The 15,788-nt window shown below is 43.4% G+C and overlaps 1 protein-coding gene across 1 annotated transcript in view; it reads left to right on the top strand.

Annotated features, from left to right (window-relative positions):
* Positions 1 to 1,962: 1,962 nt before the first annotated feature.
* Positions 1,963 to 15,788, top strand: part of LOC6616671 (protein couch potato) — a gene marked incomplete at its 5' end in the record, with an annotated part of 46,040 nt that continues 32,214 nt past the window's right edge. The window contains 1 exon segment of the mRNA XM_032722540.1: positions 1,963 to 3,270. Coding sequence (XP_032578431.1) covers positions 1,963 to 3,270 — 1,308 coding nt within the window.

Genomic DNA, 15,788 nt, shown 5'->3' with positions numbered 1-15,788 from the left:
ATTTTGTTAGAATTTGCTGCTGCTTATGCAAACAATGCCTGGCGAGTGTTAGTCACTTATTTATTGCTGCAAAAGTGCATTGAGAATTCAGATTTCAAAGCCCAGGCAGCCTTTTGGGAGAAATTCAATTCTATTATACACAACGTATTGCATTATCTGATCTCACAAATTGCGGCAACAAGTTGTTATTCGCTCTCGTATTTAATTAATTGTTCCTATGGAAATCAATTTCATTTATATCTATGGCTCAACTTAATGATCAATGCTATAATTGGCAAATATTAATGCGTATGCCATACGTTTTTGTATTAGCCGCATGTTTTTTTTTTCGGGCATTGCGCATACGCCCGGTGGACCGCCCGCTCATTAATCGCAAAGTGTCCGCAAAGTTTCGGCCATAAATCTCATGCCACTCGATACCGAACACACTTTTAAATATACCCACTTATTTATATAAGCCCACACATATCTGGGCGCTTCATTGTCTACTTTAAATTCATTGTGCGGTTGCCACGGTTGTTTCTTGATCAATTATTAATCATACAGGATTAGTGCGGCTGCCATCCTCAAATCGTCGATGATTGGCGGGGTCGTATTAAACTCGCATTAGGTCTTGAATCGACTTCCTCTTCGAAGCTGATGAGGTCTTAGCAGCCCGAAAGTTTGTTTTATCGCCTGCATATTTTGTCATATGCAAAGTATGCGGAATTATCCAAGCGAGCTGCATAGAATCATTCGCTAGATACTGACTCAGATACAGATACAGATACAATTCACAGGCGTCGAAGTGGAGCGATGTGGGGAGGGGGTCGGTTCGATTCTGTCCTTGCTCCATTATAATCCGCATTCAAAGCCCTGTTTGTGTAGCAACCCGCATATATTTACACATCAACTCACATCCATATGCATATGGAGATCCCGAAACATATCTTCGAGATCTGAACTTTAGTTATGTGCATATTTTTGCCAGCTCAAGCGAGCGTTTGTAATACAATTTCGGTTTGTTGTCAGCTCAATTTTCAAGTTGGTTTCCCCCTCAGCTACCCCCCTCACTCCATCACTCTTCTGTGAGTTCTGGATAGTCTGCCCTGAGTATCTGGGGGTTTTGTTTGTTTGTTTGTTCTGTTTGCCTTGCGGTTGTTGTTATTCCCATTTTGCCGCTGCTGCTTGCCTCTGTGTATTTAAATTTTTTCGTACCCAACTACGCAATGGAGTTGCCAGCTGTCTTGTTGTTGCTGCTGCTGCTGATGTCTCACTATGATAAGTGTAAGTGAGTGCGAGTGTGTGAGTGTGCCATACACTGAAAGAAAGAACAAGAGCCCTCTGTGTTTGCTCGCACTGGCCCACTATGTTTATGTGCATTCCTTGCATACTTGCATATGTGTAGGCAATCTTAAACATCAAACATCTGCTGAATTGAAATGTTTTGGGCTCGAAGTTGAGATACATTTAACATTCATAGTTTGTATGGCTTTGACTATCAGTTAATCAAGTGGCACTCCATAAGTTTGATTTATCTGCGACACCGATAAGCTCTGCATATTTCCAGTACATTTTGAATCTCAATGCTTGCCAGTTGCTTTTTCATCTCATCCCCCTCCGTCGAACACATTTGTCGTCATATTTGCTTTTGATTTATGCAGTGTTGTTCAAGACCTTCGTGCTCCCGTTGCCCCTCATGTAAACATTTGCATTATGCTAAATAAACCCGAAAGTATTTCGACATATCGAAGTACTATTTGCATACATCTACGAAAAAACAATAGCTCACCCGATGGCCAAATATTTGACTTCTGTTTAACGTCAGAAGTTCAGCGCTTCTAAACGAAGGAAGGGCTACATATTCTGATTACTTGCGAAAATTAATATTTGGTGAAATACATATATGTAATTCATAGTGAAATGTATGTTTAGTTAAAATATTAATTTCCTTTCTGCTTTGCACTTTCGCAGTTCAACTGACTCGTCAAAATAGCCAACTACCAGGAACTGTTGGGCAGCCATCATCAACTGCTCATAGCCGCCACCGCCGCCGCAGCCGCTGCAGCAGCCGCCGAACCGCAACTGCAACTGCAACATCTGTTGCCAGCAGCGCCGACGACACCAGCAGCCATCAGCAATCCTATCAATTCGATTGGCCCGATCAATCAGATCAGCAGCAGCAGCCATCCGAGCAACAACAACCAGCAGGCGGTGTTCGAAAAAGCCATCACCATTTCGTCGATTGCGATAAAACGCAGGCCGACGCTGCCGCAGACGCCAGCAAGTGCCCCACAGGTGTTGTCGCCGTCGCCCAAACGCCAGTGTGCCGCCGCCGTCTCCGTGCTGCCGGTGACCGTTCCCGTGCCCGTTCCGGTGTCCGTACCGCTGCCCGTTTCCGTGCCCGTGCCCGTCTCGGTCAAAGGTCACCCGATCTCGCACACACACCAGATCGCCCACACACACCAGATCTCGCACTCGCATCCGATCTCGCATCCGCACCACCACCAGCTGAGCTTCGCCCATCCCACGCAGTTCGCGGCCGCCGTCGCCGCCCACCATCAGCAGCAGCAGCAACAGCAGGCGCAGCAGCAGCAGCAGGCCGTGCAGCAGCAACAGCAGCAGGCCGTGCAGCAGCAACAAGTTGCCTACGCAGTTGCCGCCTCACCACAGTTGCAGCAACAGCAGCAGCAGCAGCGACTGGCCCAGTTCAACCAGGCGGCAGCAGCAGCTCTCCTGAACCAGCACTTGCATCAGCAACACCAGGCGCAGCAGCAGCAACAGCAGGCCCAGCAGCAATCTCTGGCCCACTACGGCGGCTACCAGCTGCACAGATACGCACCGCAACAGCAGCAGCAGCAGCAACACATCCTTCTGAGCAGCGGCAGCAGCAGCAAGCACAACAGCAACACCAACAGCAGCACCAGTGCAGGAGCAGCATCTGCGGCTGTGCCCATAGCAGCATCCGTTGCTGCTGTGCCGACCAGCGGCGGCAGCTTGCCGGACAGTCCCGCCCACGAATCGCACTCGCACGAGTCCAACTCCGCGACCGCCTCCGCGCCAACCACGCCCTCGCCGGCAGGCAGCGTCACCAGCGCCGCCGCCACAGCAGCAACAGCAGCACCAGCAACTGGCACAACAGCAACATCGGCCGTTAGCGACAGCAACAACAACCTGAACAGCAGCAGCAGCAGCAACAGCAACGCCATAATGGAGAATCAGATGGCTCTGGCCCCGTTGGGACTTTCGCAGAGCATGGACTCCGTGAATACGGCCAGCAATGAGGAAGAGGTGAGTGACAGCTTCCATTCCGCCATCCCAAAAGATACACGAAATAAAAAGCTGCAGATAAAGATAGCGTTGGGCGGGCCAAAACGAAAAGAAGCTGGCCCAGCAGCGAAATGCGACAAAAGTGACAGCTTGGGGAATACTGAGTCCTGCATACTGAAATATTGCATAAATCGGTGGAAAGTCGCGCAAACTTCTCTTGGCAGCTCAAAACTCTAAGTGGAGTAGTAGAATTTGGGCTAGAATTTGCATTTGAGTACATAAGCAAGGTCCATGCAAATTGTTCTGGGGATTATCTTTGAGGGCTTGGATTTCAAGAAATTGCTAGTACTAAAATTTGGCATCTACCATCTTAAATTTAAAGCTTTTCGAACAGTTTTCATCTTGGAAATTTGCGGCAGCAACAATATTAAATTATTTCGATAGTATCAAATTAGAAGTTCATAAATTCAATCACATGTGATGAAAGTATCCTTTTCAATCATTCGCTTTCGACTGAATCATTTAAAGACTTTCGCCCGATTTCGCCTGCAATAGAAAGTATGATCGATATGTCGAGTGCTTCTGGCCCAATACAAGCAACACCACCTCGGAAAATCCCTTGAAATAATGGTGCGCTACATCAACTGGCAGCTCGGGCGTAAGATTTTTGTGCGGCGCCCTTTGTTTTTGGCCAAAAAAGCCGGAAACGAGGGGGAGGCAGGGAAGATGTGGGGCGATGCTTTGCACTTGTGTAAGTGGCATGTGCAACCATTGGTGTTGCTACTGCTGTTGCAATGAGCTGTGTTGTTGCTTACATTTTGATTATGCGCCTTGTCTTATGCTGCACATATTTCACGCTGCTTCCCTTTCATATTTCTTCGCAGCAGCGTGCCACGCGTAATCCACGCGGCACGTGCCCAGCCACCCAAGCCACAAGCCACCCACTGAACCACCCAACCACCAAACCACCGACCACCCATCGTTTGCCTCGCTGCACTGCCTTCATGTCAAGTGGGTACGTGGCCTTACACGCACACAAAGGCCGTCGTTTGGGAGGGGGGGATGGTTAAAAAGGGGGCGGGGTACCCCTACTACCGAGCGATGCGTTAAATTTGATTTTATCCTTGATAAAGAAATGCTCTTACTTTTGTTTTACTCTACCCATTCCAACTACGCTTATGGATTTTTATGCGCGCGTGATTTTGGGAAATTTATTGAAGTCCTATCGCACAGGTTGCTGAATAGTTGGCAAGAGTTTAATGGCATGAGAAAAGTTGGCCAACGTTAAAGATTTAGTTTTAAGCGGCCAGAGGAATATGGCAGCAGATATATTTTAAGATTTTTAAATCTTAGCCTAATCCAACTGGGATGTGTTTGCAAAGCAGAGAACCTTTTGCCGCCTTTCCTGGATTTAGTCCTAGGAAATTCGCATTAAAAATGCATCAATCACTTGGCTCCACTTGCACTTTACTCTCCCCGCAAGCCGCTGCAGTTTCTGCCTAAAATGAAAGGCAAGAAAAATCCAGGGCGGTGTAAGATAAAGTTGCACATGAAAATGAAAAATATTACTGACTAGCAGATTTAAATTAATCAAAATAAATATCAAGCCGAAAAGTAAACGAAGGCAATCTTCTGGCAGTGCGAAAGGATGGAAAAATACGACACAAAGTGGAAGGATGACATGGGGAGCATGAGAGTCGTTGACCTGAACGTGGGAAAAGAGTTGTAAATGCAATTCACCTTTTGCCTACCCCTCAGCCAGAATCTCCATTTCTCTCACTCTCTCTCTGCTGTCCTATTCATTCACACTGCAATCTGACTTCATTTGTATTTATGAGTATTCATTCTCAGCCCCATCCAGCAGTCCACCCACTCACTTCGTCCTGCGAAGTCCCTTCACATGTGTCCCTCTCCTCTCTCTCACTCTGTGTGAGCTGCATGAATTATTGATAAGTCAATTAAAAAAGTATGACAGCGGCTGATGGTTGGTAAATATTTTACAGAGACCTCAAGCCGAAGGACTAGGCACTCCGAAGCCCGGTGCATCCTGGCCACGATGTTTGCTTGTCATCTGCAGGCGACAACATATTGCTTTTCTTTCATTTAAACGTTTTATGAGTCGAGCAGGCCAATTCCCTTGGCTCCACTGCGCCAAAATTCAGAGTTTGATTAAGAATAACATGTTGGCATTGCCTCAGAGATTAAATTTGAAATTTAATTCACGAATTCAAACCCTTTTCAAAGTTATATTAATGCAGTTTTAAACTTTAATACGAGCTAGTTACTTTATATTCATTCCACCTAAAATTTTATAGCTAACTACGAAGTTATATATAACTTAGTTAGTTAAACAATAAACCAATTTTAAGCCTAGGACTCCTTCTCAATTGCTTAACGGAACAGAAAACATTTTGGGTTATATTTTTAAGGACGAGTCCCCACCCATACCCCCAAGGAGTCCTGAAACTGATGCAAAGTGCTGGACTTTTGGGGCCATCGAGCAGTCAAGTGTGCGCAACCTGCCATATAAAAGTGTGTGCAATGCAATCGAGTGACCTCCGTAGCCCAGATCCCCTCCAGATTCCACATACTTAGCTCCACACCCCTGACTGCACCGACTGGCACGTTCTGCTTTGTTTAAATGCAAAATGTGAGAATATATAAAATAAACTTAATAGAACTTGTCACAGATGTCCTTTGGCCCCTGTCGGTTGCCTGGGTTGACATCACATCCTGCCCAAAGTTGCGCACAATTAAACTTTTAACTTTTTGCCAGTTTGCGAAAGGAATTCTACCCCCTGCATCCCCTCGCAGGAGCCCACATCTTGTGGCACTTTTTATGCACATTCCACATTTTTGTCATGTGCACTCAACGGAAATTGCCATGTGCCAAAACGGTAGCTGCCTCCAACTCAGCTCTTGGCCGCCAACTCCTCCTCTTCCACTTCCTCCTCCTGGCGACCGCTTTCCATTTTTACTCCCCTGACAGTTTGCAGTTTTCCAGTTTAGCAGTTTGTTTGCGTTATTTCGTTTCACATTTTTTCAATTTGCTTATTTATTTGCCGTTGTTTGTGAGCGAAATTGCAAATAGAATAATGGCCGAAAGTATATCAAAGTTGAGAGTTTTGGCCACTAGGTGGCGCGCGTCACACTGTCAGGTTGTCTAAACAAATTAGAAAGAAAAGTTTTCAACTGTTGCTCACCTACAGTATACCATATGGCTAGGGCTAAAAATAAAAAGAGAGCCGAATAAAATGAGGCTAAAATGTGTGTGCAGGAAAGGGAACGCATATGCTTTTTGGCCCAATGAATTTGGCTAAAACAATTCACGCCCCTTTGATGGTCTCTTCACACTTGTGTCCCGCCCCTGAAATCAAAATGCCAACTGTATGTATTTTATTTACCTATTTACATTTGCATTTTATTTGTCCCTGCTCTTCTCCGCTCTCTCTCTCTGCCGAAATGTTTTCCGATTTTTCCGTTTCCTTTTTTTTGACAAGGCTTTTAAGCTAACATCGATGCAGTTGGCAAATTGCTTTACGTGGTCGAATGTTTGGTCACCGCCTAAGCCACTTCTAAATTCCATTTCCCATCTTTTGCCATTCCCCCTAACAATGTCCACTTTGCGGCCAAGTTCTTGAAGCATCTTGATCGCCATTAGGCCAAGTTAAGTGTCAACTCTTAAGTTTGGGTTAAGTTGACCAGAATGCACTTGAAATAAATTTCTTTAACCGTTACTAACTTGGATATTAAATCAAAATTAACCCTTTTAAAAACTAATTCCTTAACTAAATCATACCATTTTCGGTCTGAATCATGTAACATGATTTTTTCGAGTGCATCTAAGTACTCTATAAAACTGTGTGAAAAGAAAAACCCATGAAGATGCCTTCATGGCTTCCAAGGAATGGTTGGTGGCTAATTCAATTTGGCTAAAGACAATTTCTCGCCAAATGAAATTATTAAAAGGTTGAGGCCAAGAACGGGGAGAAAAGGAAAGGCTCTTAAGATGTTATCGGAAATAATTTGTGTAAAAACCAAAGGTGCCAACATAAAAATAGTAGAACTAAAGCTGCAAGTGCAAGTCGTTTTACAAAAGATCTAAGATAGTTGAAGTTAGTTCGAAATTGTTATGAGACGCAGCGGAGTCATTTAAAGTGGGTTTACTATCAAATTTGACCTTTTCCAGACGGCTGGGAAATGGGGTGATGGGAAAATGGGAAATGTGAACGTGACTTTTGGCAGCTGTCGCTGATTAAACTTCAATTAATAAAACAAACGCCATGCAACGTCACCTCGCGTGTGTGACACATCTCTCAAATGGCATTTTGCTCCTCCTATCGGCTTGCGGTGCTCATTATGCATTTAACATGCATTAACCCACCGCCGTGTAATGCAATTAAAAATGCCAGCTGAACACATAAATTACACGCTTAAATAATGCAGAAATTAATAAGTTCTGTTCGGCCTCGACTCCCAGGCCCATAACTCTTAATTACCTTCAGCTACATAAGGATAACTGCGTGGGCGAAAGGGTAGAGAAAGTGTGCGGCGACAGGTGAGAAAGAAAGAAAGCAGATAGCTGATGGAGAAGAACCCAGTGCAGTCTGCACACTTTTCTTGGCCATGTTTGTCGAGCTGACCCACAGGGAGCTGACAGCTCCAAAGTCCATTTCTTCGCTCAGTCGCCGGCCATCATTAATATTCCTTTTAGCTTTGTTTGTGGAATCGCAGGCGGTACTCCTTTTTGGATTTGGCCATATTGTGGCTGCTTTTTCGCCTTTTGTTTCCTGTGCTCATTATGTTCGGAAAATCGCACCCGGGAGCCCCATCTCTGGCCCCTTAAAACTCATTAGTCGCTTTGTCTTTGCTCCAAATACAGTGCTTTTTCTCGTGTTCTTGTTTATGCGTTGCCATCAAACCGACGCAACATGCAAAAGCCTCATAAACGAGAATTCCCATCAGCACGCCAGAAAAAAGCAATTGGGAAAAGCAAATGAGTGGAAGGCCAAGTAATTAAAGCGCCATAAAATGGATTTGTTGGATAGGTGGAATTATCATTGTGGGTGCTGAAGACGTATACTTGGTCTTCAGGTAAGATTCCGATTGAAGATGATTCATTTGCAAATTCGTTTTTTTCGTGCAACTATCCGTCTGGCGTCCACGATTTTTTGTACAATTCCTATACAGTTTGCATCCTTTTTTCCACCCACCGATTTCTGGCCAACTAATAAATAAGGCTGTCTGTAAACACGCATACATAAAAATGCTGCTGACACTTGCAACAATTTCCGGTTCCGGTCAGTTGGCTGTTTCCTCTCTTCGCACGTTTTTCCACTCATTTTCCATGTCCCAGCGCCTTTTTGTATGCAATGCGACATCTGCTGCCCGCTGCCTTTTTTATGATTATTATAAGTTTGGCCCCCGGTTTTTTTTCCTCGTTTGTTTGTTGTTGCTGTTGTGGGTGGTGATGTGGTGGTTTTTGCGCCCTTCTTGGCGAAATTTTCACTTACCGCTTGTGCTGCTCCTTTTTTTCTTTTTTTCGTCGTGGGTGCTGTGTGCTGATGTTTTGTGTTGTGTCATCATCGACACGCAAGTCAAACAAATCACCAAACAAATAAGTGCAAACGGGCATTTTGGGAAAGGCCGGCCAGGCACAAAGGTAACGGCAAATGGAAAGATTCAACCCACAAAATGCTCTTTGTAAACACAAAATCGTGACAAGGCCAGAAACAACAAAGTGAATAAGAATTCGCTACCTTTTCTGTTTCCTTATTTTAGTTACTGTTTATGGTCAGGCCAAAACTCCGCCATTTCCACCCTCCAAAGGAAAACACCTCACCTTCGGCTGCTTATTTTTTACGTGGAATAATTGAAGTTTCATTTGAGTTGTCCTCCTTTGTTGTTCTTTTTTTTTTGTCGTGGAGATGGAGGTGGAGGTGGACAAACTGTTGATAAGTTGGAGTCGAAACTCCTGCGGTCAACGGCGAGTGAGTGAAAAAAAGGGTTAGGCTCAATTAAATATTGATGGAGATGGCGAGGGGATGGGGGAAAGTGAATTTCCATCAATTGAAAATTTATAAGCTTGCTGACCGTTCTGCCTTGCGGAAAATTTAATTTACACACTGCGGTTGAATCCGGGTTGGCTCTATAAATAAGGATTGTACGTAAGGAAAAGGTTTTTCTATTGTGCATTTCCACAAAGACATTTCCAAGAAGGAGCACAATTGAAATAGCGTTCTAGGCTAAATGCCTTTTAAGTAAATACAGAAATATTTTAAGTTTTCAGATTGCTAGATTAATAAAATATGACAGCCTCTAACTTTTGTTAGAATTCTAAAAAAGAAAAACCACACAACACAAAAGGATTCTTGTACCAATTATCCCTTAATTTCTTGAAATATTCTGTAATATTTTTACGACTCTTTACTGCTTTTATTTATATTATCAATATCTTTTCAAAAGTTGCCAGAAAGTGTAGGGTAAGTGATATGGCACTAAGTGAATAGAGGACCCTACATGCACCAGATTCCCTTTTGCCCCCCCTAAGGAACACCACCCCCTTTGGAAAAACGTTAATGTGTTGAACATGCTGGCGGTAATGTGCTGACAACACGCAATCAGGAAGCTCCCTTTTTGGAGGAGTGAGAGCGGTCGGGGAGCGTATCAACATCCTCTACAGGCCAGAGACAAATGACAGTGCCACATGCCACACGATTTGTCTATGTGTGAGTGTGCATTCGTGTTACCCTGGGCTTCCCCTTCCACCTGCTCCTGCTCCTCCCGCCGCTTCTTTGACTATTTGCTTTGTTTCCGCTTCGGTTCCTTGGAGACTCGAAATAATTCTTGGACGGCGCGTGCTGTGTGTTTGATCTGTCGCACTTGGGAGGGCTTCATTAGTGGGCCCCCGAACACCAAAAGTGTTTGCCGTCCATCATAATTAGGCCGCAGTCCAGAACATGTGTTTTGTGCCCCCTACGAACAAGACCGCATTTCAGGCCCATCTTCACTCAAGCAAAAATTCTGCTTGTTTCGCTGTTTCACTTCAAGATTTCAGCCTGATTTCCAAAGGCCAGTTCATCCAATCAGTTAGCAAAGAACCTAGTGGATTCACATATGTAATGTTTCTTCAAAAAGCCAACTTCATGCATTGAGATGTGAAAGGGTGTTAAAATGAATATATGTTCGTATTTTAAATACTTAATCAACTTTCCCAATATATAATTTAATGAATACTATATAAATTGTAGCGAACTCAGTCAACTGACAGGACTTAAGTTAGTTTTTGTGATATTCGGTGGCAGGCAGCGGTACTTTTGTTTGTTTTTCTGTTCTCCGAACCGTGTGGGTGGAGTCAATCATAAAATATGAAATTTACACACCCCAATGGACACGCCCACCAGCCCGCACGCCTCCACGCACACATACCAATGCAATTACCCTGCAGCTGCACTCAATCTCGCACGGACTTCTCACACGGATATTTGCAATGGATGAGCGTGAGGGTGAAGGTGTCGCGGCTGAGGCAGCCATTTGAGCGGAAACCGGAAATCAACTTTAGGGCGCCTTTTGTTTATGCGATTTTTTTGCGCTCTGCACTCGAACACAGAAAACAAAACATCGACAACAAGAACAACCACAACACGAACTGCAGCAAGAACAACGAACGGCACTCGGAAAAAATCATAGCACAGCTTTAGGGGCCGCCATCAGTTCGCTTTTCCACCCACAACATTTTTTAGCTCATATTTCGCAGCTTCATGGTCCTTATTTGTTTAGCATGTGCGATGGGCAAAGCCTGGCACAAGGATTGTGTTTTCACACAGCTTTTGATGTTTTATGCAAGCCGAAAGAGAAAGAATGGCTGTCTGGCAGATTCCCCAACAAGGGGACAGACATCAATAAGCAAACAAACCAAAAAAAATCCACAGAATAACACCGAAGGATTGGAAAACGAAACTGAGGTTACCCATAGTTAAATAGAATAATATGGTAATTGGGGTATCAAATGCGGTTAGGTTAGGAGAAACTTAGGAGAGCTTTGGCATTTCTCCGAAAATTGATTGGATAGCATGGAGTTGCACAAATTTAACATTTTTTTTCGGGAGCGCTACCTAATAAAACAACTTTAATGTTTGAGGACACGCCCTGCTGATTCAACAAATTACAGCACCTTGCTATTTTCCAGTCCATGGTGATTTCTCAAGATTTCCCCCCAACTAACTGACTGTGGGGAAAATTGCTCCATTAAATTTCCCAAAGTGCGTAAATCATTTAGCAGGCAAGTGTTCAGCAGGTTCATTTACCTAGAACAGGATTGGTGGGCGGGGCATGCTCCACGCTACACGTTCCACTTTGCCACTTGGCTCGGAACTTTTTTGTGTGCTGCAACAAAGCTGGAAAAAAAAGACTTCATTCAATCCTGGGGCCACCAACAACAACAACAACAGCACAGCGGAGCGGAGCGGGTAAAAATGGTCAAAAACCATTGAAGCATGATTTTAATGGCAGCGCAAAAGAGTCGTAGAATGGGGCTTGTCCAGGGGTGTGGGCATGGGTATCCATGTAGCTGGGTAAGCAATTCATTTAATTTGCGTGCCACGTAAGGGTGCAAGTTTACGGCCGGCCAGGATGCACTGTGGTCGTCGTTGGGGGACGTCGAAGGGATTCAATGGAAGTTGTTTCCAGGCAAGCAGGAGAATTAACTACATTTCTGGCAAAGTGGAAGATTCGAAAAATGACATGTATATATAGTATGGATTATTAAACTGCGTTTAATTGAAAAGTCAAAACTATATTTAATATTGTGCAAACATAGCGGAATGAGACACTTAAAAATAATGTATAATTCCTTAAAAACCAATAAAACTTTCTTAGAAAGTTTATGCCACTTTCGAAAACCTTTTTAGCCCACTGTAAGCCGTCACCTTTCAGAAAGGGTATCCGTTTGAAACCTGAAACCGGCGGAAACTCCCTTGCCACTGAAATCCCGCTCCCTCTGCGTAAACATAATTTTCTTTTCCGCCTATTTACGTCACAAAAGGCGAACCAGGAAGGAGTTTTCAGAAAGGCGGCAAATAAGAAAGGAATCGACGCTTAATTCCAAAATGTTGGTGTCTCAAAGGAAAAATTCGAGTGTGGAGAAAAGGAGTAAGGAGTGGAAACACTTGGGTATAGAAAACATAATCGAGCATTTTGAATGGGCATTGTTGTCAATGAATGGGGAAAACCCATTTAGAGGGACATTGGCAAGCAGCGAGGAAAATTATCGCCGGTCAGCATGGGTTAAGTGTGCTGAATCCTGCATAACTGTTGATTCAGCATTCGAGGGATACTTTTTATAAGCCATGTATGTTTTCTGGCCCAACTAAAATTAAATTACTATGATGTGCAAGGTAACTAATACGATTTTTGTGTTTTTTGATATCTTTGCAGGTATGTGCTCATTATACGAATTATCAAATATCGTGTATCTATTGAAATTTATCTCAAACCACACGCAAGTATATAAAACAACTTTCGTTACGCTCGGCTGACAGGAATATCATGAAAAAACAAAAACCATAGTGTATAGACTCAATCAAAAGCTCATTAGCCGGCACAGAAATTTGGGTCATAAAATGTCCATTTGGCTATGCAAAAAAAAAAAAAAAATCGCACACAAATTATACAGATCCGATTCGATGGTGCTACACACTCCCCCCTAAAAACATCCTCTTTAAGTGCACGATATCAAGTTTTTCAATGGCCAGCGAACATTTGTAATCCCAGCTGAAAATCAAATATGCACCGAACATAATGGCCAGCATATAGAGGGGTTGAAAAATGGGAGTGCGATGGCTTCGATATTCGTTGGAGCGGTCAGTTGACGTGCTTTCGCGTAATTACAGTCCAAAATGTCGACAGTCCGCCGGAAAACGCCCCCAACCCCCTTGCTGATTTTCCACCCACCCACAAAGCCTTATTAGCTTGCAAAATTTTCAATTGTGTGCGGAAACCAAAGTCGCACAATGTCGCCCCCTACTAATGATGCCTTGTTGTTGGCATCTCGCTGTGCGCAATTCGGGAAACTAAATTGTTATATTGTATTTAAGTTAATTACTCATACTAATGCTAATTTGTGTCTTGTACGATTGTCGTGAGTTCGGGGGCAACAATGGCAGCCAAGATTGCCCCCTTATTATAGTTGATGATGTTTGTCGCAATTGAAATGTGGACTCAGCCTCTAAAAAGTAAATTCATTTGACTTATTCCCCACCATAAGATATAAACAATGATGACACTTATTGAAAAATACATCTAAGCATTGGGTTTGCAGCAAGTCTAATGATTTTTGATGAAAGATACGTCTTAAAAGACTGCTTAAACACGCAATAGAACCATCTCAAAAACGAGATACTGTGCCTTTTATTGCGTTCTAAGCCCCACAAATTTCCCATGGATTAGTACATCCACCTCCAAATGGATTGGTGTTTGCTCTATAGTCGCTCAACCTTCACGGATCGTCGATTCCAAAAAAGATAAACAAACCGAAAATAAGCTACGAAATTCATTGCAAAATGTCCAAACGTCTCGAGTTGATTGTTTTATTTACGACCCCCTGTTTAATGTTTGACAAATTAGAGACAAAAACAACAGCAGCAGCAGCAATTAAGAGTGGCAAGTACAGGAAGCTAATGGCATTTTGCTGCCAAACAGATGAAAACAAACAATGGAAAATGGCAAAAAGTTGTACAGAAATGAAAATGGAAAATAATAACATTTATGCATAGAGGGTAGTAGAGAAATAATGTTTACATTCGAGTGCGGTTAAGCTGGGGGCCTTCGAGGTGTTGACTCGAATTACAAAAGCGACTTATGCAAGTCGAGTTGCTAACCAAATACGAGTGTATACAAAAAAAGTAGCCTTACCCCACCGAGGAATTGCCCAACTTATCCAGTTACCTCGGCACACACTCACAACAAATGATTCATTTTATTCATTTTTTTTTTTTTTGGCCACGCCCAAAGCCTTAGGCCTCCCGCTCAAATTACCAGCAACCACAATTCAATCTATTCGTATCCAATACCATCCAAAAAGCACCCACAATTGCATGTGGTGTAATGAGCTAATGAAATAATAAATATTAATCAGGCGCCTTCGCTCGAAAGTTGATTGCCTTGAATGTGATTTCGAATCTGACTGTGACTATGAGCACTCACTTCAATCATCATCTCAAGTGAAACAATGTTTTGCAAAGCCCTAATTAAACCAATTAAGTGTATGAATCGTGTTTACTTATGACAGCCAAAGATCGTGCCCTCAATCACCTCGTCTAACAATTCAACTAAAAGTAAATGCCATTTAGACATTAGGAAATGCATTCACAATTTACATACACAATTAAAATTGCAGCCAAACCAAGTTAGTTGAAGGAAAATCATTGAATGAAAACCAAAATAAATAAATGCCAGCTCCTAAATTAAACCCATTTTTGCCGGTCAAATGGCCAAATGGTTTCCATTTTAAAATCAAATAAGAAAAACCGCAAATCAAATAGGTTCAATTGTTTTGCAGCTCGATTGAATGCATTTATGCGCACACAAAGAGCAGTCCTCAATTAAATCGGAATAAAAAGTGATTAAATTTTGCTACTTCGCCCGAAGTTCCTAAATAAATACTTCAGTTCGCCTTATATGTACATTTATGGCACACCTTGAAATTGTTTAAAAATAGCCCCACTTCGCACTCCCCAAATTGCCGGAGCAAGCTGCTCAAAAATGCTGAACGCATTTGCAAGATGGTGTAAAGTGGATTTGCATGGACATTTCAGCAGGCTGTCTGTCTGTCCATCCGTCCGACGAATAAAATGAGGAAAAGTGCGAGTGTGTTTTCCGTTGGCGCATAATTAAATATTTCATTTGAAATCCGACTTGCCACCACCTCTGCAACACAGAAAGAATCGCCAGCCTGTCATTTGGTAAACAAATTACTTTACACACTCGGCAGCAGGCAAGAGACAGAAACAGGAACAGATTCCGGCAGATTGCCCAGTTTTGATAAATCTCTGCTCCACGGCGGCTCCACTGCGAGTTTTCCCGCCGCACCCGCCGCTTTTCACTGCCATTTTTCTAGCAGACGGAGCAGACACTTCCATCACGTTTATCGCGGCAATTTCATCTCAGGACTGTGACTAGCGTCTGGGAGCAGAAGTTGAGTGGCAGTTGCAACTATAAACCAGAGGCGTAGTTTTTCCCTGATAAGAGATTTTGCCCGGCCGCTTTGGCATCTAATCAGAAAACCATTTCGGTAAATGGTCCGTTAATAGCACGAAGAATCCAGAAGATGGGGCCAGCTGTTGCCTAATGGCAGACTAAGCCGAAATTAAAGCCCAACTTTTGCTTAAGCAACTGCGACTAAGCCAATGTGTCAACAGGAAGTATTAGTTGGTTGCTTTATCCGCGCAGATGAAGCGAGATGATATGGTGAAACTTTGAAGCCACCAACGATGTCGGCGAAGGTGGCTTAAAGTCAAACTTTAAGTCTCTGATGAAAAACC

The sequence above is a fragment of the Drosophila sechellia genome, chromosome 3R, assembly GCF_004382195.2.
Source record: "Drosophila sechellia strain sech25 chromosome 3R, ASM438219v1, whole genome shotgun sequence".
Taxonomy (NCBI): domain Eukaryota; kingdom Metazoa; phylum Arthropoda; class Insecta; order Diptera; family Drosophilidae; genus Drosophila; species Drosophila sechellia.
Note: the sequence above shows the minus strand (reverse complement) of the source record. Positions and strands in the feature narration are given on the sequence as shown.